Here is a 10,094-nt window from a genome sequence, read left to right as displayed (position 1 = left end):
GTATTTGCAGCATCCCATCAGAGGACAAACATATAAGCAACAATTACAGGCAGAAGACAAGCATGCTGTAAAAGTATGACAGGATTTATTAATGCAAGGTTTGTTACTGATTGATGTTTGCCCCTGCTTTCTGATATTGCAGTCCTACATCTGTGCATGTGCTTGGCAACTCATGTAAATGCTTTTTATCTTTTTTTGCCTGACTGTAACATTGCTGTAGTGATATTTACATGCTTCATAAAACAATGGGAAGATGCAAGCTGCTGTTCATGTGGTAAATGGCACTGGGGGAATCCCAGTATTATTTAATTTGTCCTCCTCTGCCACAATGGACGGCTCTGTAACCACAGTTGGGGTTCTGGTAGGTCTCTTAGGGTCAGTCCAGCTTTCTCCCACATTGTTACTAAGAATGAAAGTTTTATAGGTCATAGGCCAGCTCAGTCTTCAAGCTATAATATATTTCATATAAATGAGTGAAATGATTCAGTCAGATATGTACAAGACTGGGAAGACATTTGGGGGTATAAGGTTTGGGGACGCAGGTTTTTCACTGAAAGATGTTCTTCTGGGATCTCAGAAAACAACAGTTCAGTGTGCTACAATATAAATTCACAATGTAAATCATAGTTTCGCAAACCTTCATTATCATCACACATGAGAGAACCCAGCAAATGATCTGAGTGTTTCAGTCTCAACAGACTGGGAAATGACTTTCATTCAACCAGAGCTTTCATGAGCTTGGGAACTGGCAACTGTCTTCACTTGGCTAACGTGGAAGAAAAGAGACCTCATAAGGTCGGGGCATATTTGCCAGAACGCTGGCTATTGGGGTAATGTCAATGCCTTTGTGATCCATAACAGGTTTCAAAGTAAAGTTCTGCAGAATGGCTGTTAAAAATATGAATATCTCCATCCGGGCCAGACCTTCTCCTGCACAGATGCGTTTTCCTGCAAGCGAAAAATAATACAAAGTGAGGTGACAATGGAGTATTTTGCTGGTAACTTATTTTAACCACTGTTCCATGAAAGTTCAGACATCTCAGAATGGACAGACAGCACTGCAGCATTTTGGGAAAGCAAATGAATTAAACTAGGGCCTAAGTGTCTAGAAGAATGAGAGTGCTCAGTGGGCAAAGGCAGTTTGAAGGCTTCGGTCTCTCATGTTCTGCTGCTGTTTGATGGTAAGTTTGGAGAGAGAGAGAAGTTGCATGGCTGAGTCCCGCTTCAAACATCTCTTCTTGTAGAGTGCGTTGGAGGAGCTTTTGTGTATGCTAAAGAAGGATGTCAGCTGAAACTCTAGTACAGGGGTTAGAGCTGCCCAGAAGTGACTCCAGCAGATCACCAAACATCAGTGTACGGCCCATGGTGACAGAGCCACTAAAATCTTCAAAGAGGTTCTAGGAGAGGATAGTCTAGGATCTGAAATAGAAAGAGTTCTTACCTGCAGAAAATGGCATGAAGTAGTTACTCTTTCTAAAGGTACCATTTGCATTCAGGAAATGTCCTGGATCAAATTTTTCTGGATTTGGAAATTCCTTGCTATCATGTAGGATAGGAGTCAGCACAGGGAATATTAGAGTATCCTGAAATAACAAAGAGAGGAGGAGGAAGTTAAAATGGAGACATCCTAAAGGAAAGAGGCACTGAGAAGTTCCCAGAGCTGAATAGAAGGACAGCCAAAGTTTAGGAAGTTTAAAATGAGCATTTAATGAACAAAAATGTGTGCCATTGGTATGACAAAGATTTTTTTTTTTAATGAATTTTAATGGTGAGTCTGATTAGAGTATTTAATATTGCTTCCAAATAAATTTGAACTTTGATTCCTTGCATTAACATGAAAAAGATAGAAAGCTCTATCTCCCTCTTTACCTAGAGGATGAAGTTTGGGTTTTTCTTTCAAATACAAGGGGTTGGACTCAATAACTTCCAGAATCCCCTTCTAAACAAAATTATTCCAATTTTATATCACATTTCAGTGTTTTTGAAAATAAAATAAAATAAAATACAATGAATAGAACACATCATTGTTTTCAAGAGATTATGGCGTTTCTCAGACACAGTGGAACAGACCTTGGGGATAAAATAGTCTCTGAACTTGGTGTCTTTAATCACAGCATGTGGGACATTTAGTGGAAGGAAATCAATGAATCTCTGGATTTCATGGACCACAGCATCTGTGTAGGGCATCTGGCTCCGATCTGCCATGCAGGGGCTTCGGTCTCGGCCAATCACACTGTCAATCTCCTTTTGCATTTTCTCTGTTAGGAAATAAGTAAGTGTTGAATGGACAAAAGTGCCACATCTGTTTGCCTAAACCTCTCCCCATATCTAGAACAAAACTTGCTTTTAGCATACCAGGAATATATGAATGTACTTAGTACTAGTATCTCTCTCCTGTGAATAGAACTAAGACCAATATACATTTCCACACTGAAAATACATGTTTCCTTAGTCAGGGGACCATTGCCACATGTGGTGGTGACAAGAATTGTCTAAATTGATCCCATGACCTATTAAAAAAGTATTTAATTATTTATTTCCTTTTCTATTACCTGCTATCTCTGGGTATTTGTGGAGAATCAGAAGTCCATGTCTCAGCGTGGTGCTGGTGGTCCCTGTTCCTGCGAGGAACAAGTCAAGCGTGGTTCTGCTTAAGGTCTCAACATTGAATTCTGAGTGACCATTCCCTTTCTCCTGGAGGAACATTTGACAGAATGTTTTGAATGACAAAGCTAGGCAGTTTGTTTAATAAGGAAAGTCCTGTACCCATAATGTATGTTTTTAAGCACATCTAATGTCCTTTCAAAAATATGACACTCACTCTCCAGAACACCAGCATTTATGGTACTTTTACTAAATAATAGTATTAAACATTTTTTAATACAGGAAGAGCATCGAATTACATCCACCAGGTTGGTCTTCAGCTTCCCTAACTTTGGCTAGTGCTATTAATTATGTGTTTAAAAATCCTTGATAAGAAAATGGAGAGGATAGAATGAAGTTAATGTGCGAAGAAAAGCAAGTTCCCCTCTGTATTTGCAAAAAGCCCAGTGCCCTGCCACAACTGAAATGAAGTTGAAATTCAAGCCGTGGTTTTCTTACAATCCAATAAATCTCTCACTCAACATTACCTGCTCCATTTTGTTGAGAAAAGCATCAATAAAATCTCGAGGACAACTGGGATCCAGGGTTTTCTGGTGCTCCGCTATGATTTCAACAGTAAATTGATCAACTTTTTCAAGATTTTTTATCATTTTTTGATGAGGCCCAGGTAAATACTCCATGACAGTTGGGAAGAAATTGTATAACTGTAAAAATAAAACGATGGAAAGCACATTCTGATTCATGTGGGTACAATAAAATGTTCCCCTATCTGTAACTATAAAAATTGAGCAACCGAGCTGTTTTGGAACAGTAGGCCTTTATTATTCAGCTGGATTTAATGCCTTTTACTTGCCACTTCTGCCATGATATCATTCTTTGGACATACAATGGCAGTTCCATAAGGTAAGAAGAAACAACAGGAGTTGGTTATTTAACTGCCTTTTTGGCTTCCAAAAATGTCTCCAAATTTGGGAAAATCCAGTCCAATTAAAAATTAATAACACGAATAAATATTCATTAATAAAATAATAGAATAATTAAGAAATCTATTAATTAACTAAAACTGTACACACCTGTGCTTGTATACAGTTCTGGAGTTCGTTGTTTTCCTCTAGCAACTCAATTAAATTTAGAAATTTCTTGTCCTCGTAGTCAAACCTATCCCCAAAGACGATTGAGCAGATGATGTTGGAAACAGCGTGGACCAAGAAGGTGCCGGGGTTGAAGGGTTGCTCTGCAACCACAAAAAAACAACAATGATATCTTGCTTTCAGTATCTCAGGCATCATCCCCTCCTCTGACGCTACAGGGACGTTCACATCCTCTTGAGACCCAGAGTTTTGCAGTTCTTTGAAAGGATGGGGAAGGGCTTGTCCAACGTATTCTTCCCTACTTGAAGTGAACTGATTTCCCTGTTTGAATGGTTTAACTATCTCTTTTGTCCTGTTCTCAGCAGAACACTGGTCTTGGTTCCTCTTCAGCTGACACACACCTGTCTGCCTTATAGACTGTTTATTAGAAACGGTCTAAAGATTCCCACCAAAACCCAATTAAACCATAAGGTCTTTACCTAAGCCATGTCTCTAGGTTATTGCATCCTGTTTACGAACTCTCTTAATGTAACATCAATTGTATAACCCTCCCCTAGGGGTTCAAATGCCTGTGATCAAAGTCTAGTTTGAATTAGCACAGCTGCATAAGCTTCTAAGAGAGCTACGGTGCGAGAAAAAAGTGAGATTAAACCCAAGAAAGAAAGGAAAGGTATAATTGCAGACAGTCATAGAGTACATCTCAAGGTTTCAAGAGGAGAAACAACAACATGAAAAGATATGAAACACTAAAAGTCAGAAAATGGCAACTTGGCAGCATTGAGGATCAGCCTGTTCCAAGGAGCAACAGCACCAGCCCATCTCTTCCTGACAGATGACTCTCTGGCCATTGAAGACCCAGCAGATGTCTTGTCAGAGGTGGTGAGCATGTTAATGCTGAGCCTAGTAGATAACTAGTCCTAGATATTTATTATTTGTATTAAGAATAAATAATGGCTTTATACTTTTCAGTTGCATATATCTTGCTTGCAAAGCCTTTTAGTACACAGTAAAAAATGCCATAACAAGGTGAGCCAGAGATGGAGGCTTGCAGTAGGGCACAGGAAATACCATATTACCATGCTAGTGAAAGCATAAGAGCAATGCAGGTGAGAGTGTTTTCTCTGATTTGTGGCAGGAATGTTTATCTATGAAGCCAGACAGATTTTTCTAGTGGCTCATGGGAAACAGCAATGCTTCACCGTCTGTTTAGAGCCGTCTGCTTTTTTCCCCTTGCAGAATAAGCACACATTGAAGGCTGGCTGTGGAAAGGAAGCCTGTGATGCAGGCTGGTACTGTGCCACTCTCAGCCCAAGTACTTAGAAGTAACATTGTCTTACATACTACTGGAATACGCATTTCTAGGTTGAAACCAAGGGGGCTACATTATGCCCTGCCCTCAAAAGCAGCCTATAGGCCCTGTTCCCATTGCATGCCCCCACCAATACTGGGAGGTATTGGCTAGTGTTCAGATGGACTGGACCCAACCCCAAATATCTGTAAATGAGTTCTCTGGTCACCCACTTCTTCAAGATCCATTTACTTAGAGAGACAAAGCAAGGACGTGCATGTTGCTTGGTTACCTGGCAGTGCCCAGCCCTGTGTCTATGGCTGAATTCCACCAAAACCTGGGCTTTGGGGCCAAGCCATTCCCTTTGCCACTTACTGTCTTGTTCCTCAAGCAGAACAGGTTAAAGGATGCTTTCCAACAGCAGTCTCCTACATTTATCCCTCCATACTGTTACAGTGCCTTTGACTGACCCACTCCCAGCAGTGATAACTTTGCCCATTGGAGCAGGGAGCAGCAACAGCAGCCACATGCCCACTTCTTGGGTCATAGATTTGGTGAAGCAGCCCTACACCACTCATCGTCTCATTGCAGATGTGCAGGGAGTTCCAGCAGGCAAAGTCCATGTCCTACCGTGTGTGTTCCTGATCCTCTCCACCAGAAAATGAGCTTCCTCCTGGATTCGCTCCTCGATGCCCTTCTTCCCCATCCCAAAATCCCGCAAGGTGGTGAGCACAAATCGTCGGAGCTGCTTCCAGGTCTCCCCATTGCTGGTCACAATGCCTGACACAGGAAGGAAAAATAGACCTCCATGAGGAAACAGAGTTTTTTTTTCCTTGAACGGGATCTACACAGTAAGTTCTCAACATGCAAAGACACCTCCCTGTGGAGTTATGCTGCAATTGCTATATGCGCAAAAATGTAATTTCTCTGCAGTTCTGGAGGTGACAAATGCAACCCATCAGAGCACTTTGAGTAAAACTGAGTTTATTCCCAGAGTAAGAAAAACTATGTTAGGATGTAAATAAGAAGGTAACACTGGTACTGAATTGATCTTGGCCTTAGGCACGTGGCATAACTGCTCAAATGTTCTGCTATGTACCTTCACGCAGCGTATCGTTATTGACAATGCCATTAATACTGTACTATAGCACCATGGAATAGGTACTATTTACCCAGATAAATGCCATACTTGGAACTGCCTTGGTGAATAAGCTCAGGGCTTAATCTTGAATGTGTCCCTTACTGGGACAGCCTATATTATCTTGTATTTGTTGTGCTGTGGACTTTACTTTTGCTGGTTCTTAGCTGTATGTATATTGCCAGTATTTTCAGAAATGGGAGAATAAGCATAAGATCTTAGAGGCACATTCAATGAACAAAATTTTATCCAGAATTTGAAGGATGCTGAAAATAGAAAGGCACTCACTGAAGCCAGCCTGTGACCTTAAACAGTTCTCCAGGGGTCCAGTTTACTCAGGGGTCCAAGTAATGAGTTGGGCTTTTAGTCTTTTATTGCTAATTCGTATACATGAAAGTAGTAAATGAAATCCACCATTCCCTCCTCCACTGCCCTCTCAGCTGGGATCCTGAAGCACTGGGTGTATCAGCTTTGTAAGCTAACATTACCAGGGACACACCTGTGCCTTGGAAGAGTCTCTGAAATAGTGGTAGATTGCCTCTTCCACTGAAGTCATCTGCCTGATCAATCAGAGCTTCTTTCACAGCATCATAGCCATGCAGCACCACAGCTTTTTGTGGGCCTAAATCTATTGTGAAGACAGGACCGTACTTTTCGCTGAGCTGTAGGAAAGAGAAACACAAAGAACAACATGTCTGAATGTTCACGATGTGAAAAGAAGTTTGTAGCAAAGGGGTCTGAGGGGTGACGTGGATTGCTGAGACATGGCCTTGATTAGCAGCAATGCAGACATCTTTCAGCTGTGAATTACAGCCAGGGAAAGAGAGAATTGTACAAGAAATAAGAGGATATGAATAGAAATGGTGAGGTGTCAAGTCCAAATCCCAGAAAAGAAAATAGTTCTTCATAGGGCTGGCAAAATTGTCTGGTATGGCTTTCTACAGGTCAGAGTGGATAACAGTTTACATGGGCTCAAAAAGCAATTATATACACTTATATAAAAGCAAGTGCCTAAAGGGTTTTTGAGCACAAACATACCACAGTCACCTCTAAAATCTCCTGGGCCACAGACTCTGGAAACCGGGTGAGTATCTCAGCAGAGAGTCACTGCATCCTTGCACTAATCATGTACTCTTTCCCAGGTATCTGCTTTTGGCTACAATTGCAGAAAGATTCCTGGGCTACTTAGTTTGACCTGGAATGCTTCTCCTCGTGTTCACTTTTTAAGACCAAACTAGATATAGTCACACGTTTTTTTCTTATTGTGGGAAACTGTATCACCTAGTGCTCTGAAGCAAAGCAGGATGCCTGAGGGTGCTCATGGTTCTCAACGTTTGCAAGCACCAAGGCAAAAAGGAGCTCATACAGGTATGTGTGTGTCTGACGATACACGTGGTGATGTTGGCCATCGCCAAAATTTTGCTCTGAAAATCACAGGGACACCTGCCCTTCCCATCCATCTGTCACCATTCCCTCACAGTCCCATAAGGAACAGGCACTCCAGCTGAACTCCTTCCACCTGTCCCCTCCCAGACCTTGCCACACCCAGGTTCTGTTTGTCAGAGGGGTGACATCAGCCAGAGGAGGGAACGGACAGCACAATTCACCTCCAAACTTTTTTTCTTCAACCCCTTCACTTACTGCTTCTGCTCCCACAAGATCCTACCTATCTGCTAGGGAGGAGCGGCAGAAAAATGGAGGAGGGTCCTCCCCAAAAAAGGGCCAGGCTGCGTTGCCAGTGTGGTGGGGAGTTGGGCACAGGAGGAGTATACTGAATATCGCAGTAGCATCAGTGTCCTGATTGCCGATCCACTGCAATTAGCAGTACTGCTGGGAGGTCAGCAAAGGACTCATCATTAATAATTGCAAATGTATAGACTCAGACTTGCAATATATAGACTTAAGATATAGACTTAGATATACAGATTATTGCAATATATAGAATTCAGAAGCACGTATTTCTGGGAAACAATTTGTTTCTGTTCGAGTCTGACATTTAGTCAATGCAAATTAAGCTTGTGAATTAAGCTGAGACAGTCTAGACCAGACTTTGTTCTGTATGCAATGGAGACAACATAGGAAAGAAGACAGTGCCTTACCTTCTTGAAGCTTTCAGGCAAGTTCCATGGGTTCATCTGGAACAAGTTTCCAACAACAGGGAGTGTGGTGGGACCAGGAGGCAGCTTCTCTTTTTGTGATATACTTCTCCATGTGGCAAACAGAAGAAGGCACGAGAGGCAGACCAGCAAGAAAATAGTGGTCATTCCCAGGAGCTCCATGGTGGGCTGAGGAAGAGAAGTCAAGTGTCAGAAGAGCCTGATGTTGCATATGTAAATCCATGCTTGTTTATATGCTGTGATACCAAAGCACATGGATTAAATTAACCAATAGTGCCTTCCTATTCCTGCTGAGATATGAGATTACTTATTAATCTGCTCAAGATAAGAATGAACAAACTAGAGATGAAGTCATTGTTTGCATATTGATTTTTTTGCCTCGCCATCTTGTGTTCCTCTGGGTTTATGTAAGACTGAGGAAATCATGGTTTTGCCCTCGTGCGTAGATTGACATCTGTCAGCCACTCTAGTATATAAGCATAGTAGAGGAAGGTGGTGTCATTGAAAAAGGACACGACTCCAAGTTCTTCCTAGGCATTTCACCTTCATTTCTGGAATGAAATTATGCAATTGTCACACTTCCAGATTTTGAGGGATACACTCATCTTGTCCTAATCTGATATTTTAACCAGACGAACCATACTATCCACAGCATTTGCATCTTCACAGGTTGTCCCCAAACCACAAATCCTACAGCAACCTGCAGTCTCCTTTCTGATGTTTCTAGAAACTAATTGGAAATCCATAGGACGTGTGAAGATCCATGAAAGGTAAAGGCACCCTGAACACAGCTTAACAGAATGACTGGTTTAATTAATACTGAGTGATTAATACAATGTAAAATCTTAAATTGAATCTTATGCTTCCCACTCCTCCTCACCACAGGAATCCAAAACCCTACAAACAGGGTGAGAACTATGTATGTTTTCTGGCAGAGAAATAGAGCAGAGTAGTGATTCAGTCACCTGAGACCGAAGAGCTGATCCCAGGACTTTGTTGCCAAAACTCGTCTGTACATCACACATAGTGTCCGTAAAGTACTAGTGGTCTACTGTAAACACTGTACTCAGACTCCTACAGCCTCTTGGGTCTAATGTGCCTCCCCTGCCATTCCCCTACTTTCTACCCAGCCCCAACTACAAGGCGTGGCATTAGGCTGTGTGTTTCCTTTTTATGTGACCTTATGTAAGGAGATACTGATCCTCTCTTGGAGCACGTTTGAACATGGTAGTTATAGCAAGATGACTAAAGCAAGTCAGGGAACCTTGGAGGAAACATCACTGTACAAGGAGATGTGGAATGGGCTGCACATTCAGCAGGCACTCAGGCTTGCTGCTGGCCAGGGCTGGGTGGATGGTGTGTTCTTAAAACTAAGCAGGTATGCAAAGGAGTCTGGATAACAGGTACACCTTTCCTGAACTAGACACATAATTACCAAATAGCATTAGCTCAGGTTTCAGGAAACCTGTAGCGCAGTAAACCAGTGAAGTAGGTACAAGGTGAGAAAAAGGAATTTAGTAAGTGCAAAATTATACTTACTTTCTGACATTGTTTAGGTGTCAAGAGCATGAATTACCCTTTGGTTATTAGGGTTAATGAATGTTATTAAACTTGAGTTTTGTGAGTCATGTCATAGACCTAAAGCAATGTTAATTCAGACCCAGTGAAGCCCCAGTGGGAAGACAAATAAACAAGGGAAGAGGACATGGGGTGTAGAGAATGGAAGCTGATAACACTGCAGCTTAAGGAAGGGAATGGGAAGATTACTGGAATAAAAAAAAGAAAAAATTAGTTTCATCACTGAAGGAAATCTGTGCAATAAGAAAGAGACATGAAGGTACTCTTAAACTCACTCT

At 41.7% G+C, this 10,094-nt stretch overlaps 1 protein-coding gene across 2 annotated transcripts; it reads right to left on the bottom strand.

Annotated features, from left to right (window-relative positions):
- Window positions 1-766: 766 nt before the first annotated feature.
- Window positions 767-8,400, bottom strand: LOC104340159 (cytochrome P450 2H1). Of its 2 annotated transcripts, XM_086467103.1 has the most exons (9): window positions 8,221-8,400; window positions 6,621-6,783; window positions 5,614-5,763; window positions 3,678-3,838; window positions 3,132-3,308; window positions 2,553-2,694; window positions 2,071-2,258; window positions 1,442-1,583; window positions 767-948 (listed from the first exon to the last, which is right to left on the bottom strand). In XM_086467103.1, the coding sequence occupies exons 1-9, from the start codon at window positions 8,398-8,400 to the stop codon at window positions 767-769; spliced, it is 1,485 nt and encodes a 494-aa protein (XP_086323229.1). The 2 variants fall into 2 exon arrangements, with proteins under 2 accessions (XP_086323229.1, XP_086323230.1); XM_086467104.1 differs by lacking the exon at window positions 3,132-3,308.
- Window positions 8,401-10,094: the final 1,694 nt, after the last annotated feature.

Source organism: Leptosomus discolor, chromosome 6, assembly GCF_034619465.1.
Source record: "Leptosomus discolor isolate bLepDis1 chromosome 6, bLepDis1.hap2, whole genome shotgun sequence".
In the NCBI taxonomy this organism is placed as follows: Eukaryota; Metazoa; Chordata; class Aves; order Leptosomiformes; family Leptosomidae; genus Leptosomus; species Leptosomus discolor.
The sequence above is the reverse complement of the archived record's forward strand: the minus strand, read 5'-3'. Positions and strand labels throughout refer to the sequence as shown.

Coding starts and splice junctions, on each gene's coding strand:
- LOC104340159 (XM_086467103.1), bottom strand. CDS start 8,400: ATGGAGCTCCTGGGAATGACCACTATTTTCTTGCTGGTCTGCCTCTCG. Junction 3,839..5,613: donor GAGGATCAGGAACACACACG/GTAGGACATGGA, acceptor TTGTGGTTGCAG/AGCAACCCTTCAACCCCGGC. Junction 949..1,441: donor CTTCATGCCATTTTCTGCAG/GTAAGAACTCTT, acceptor TTTCGCTTGCAG/GAAAACGCATCTGTGCAGGA.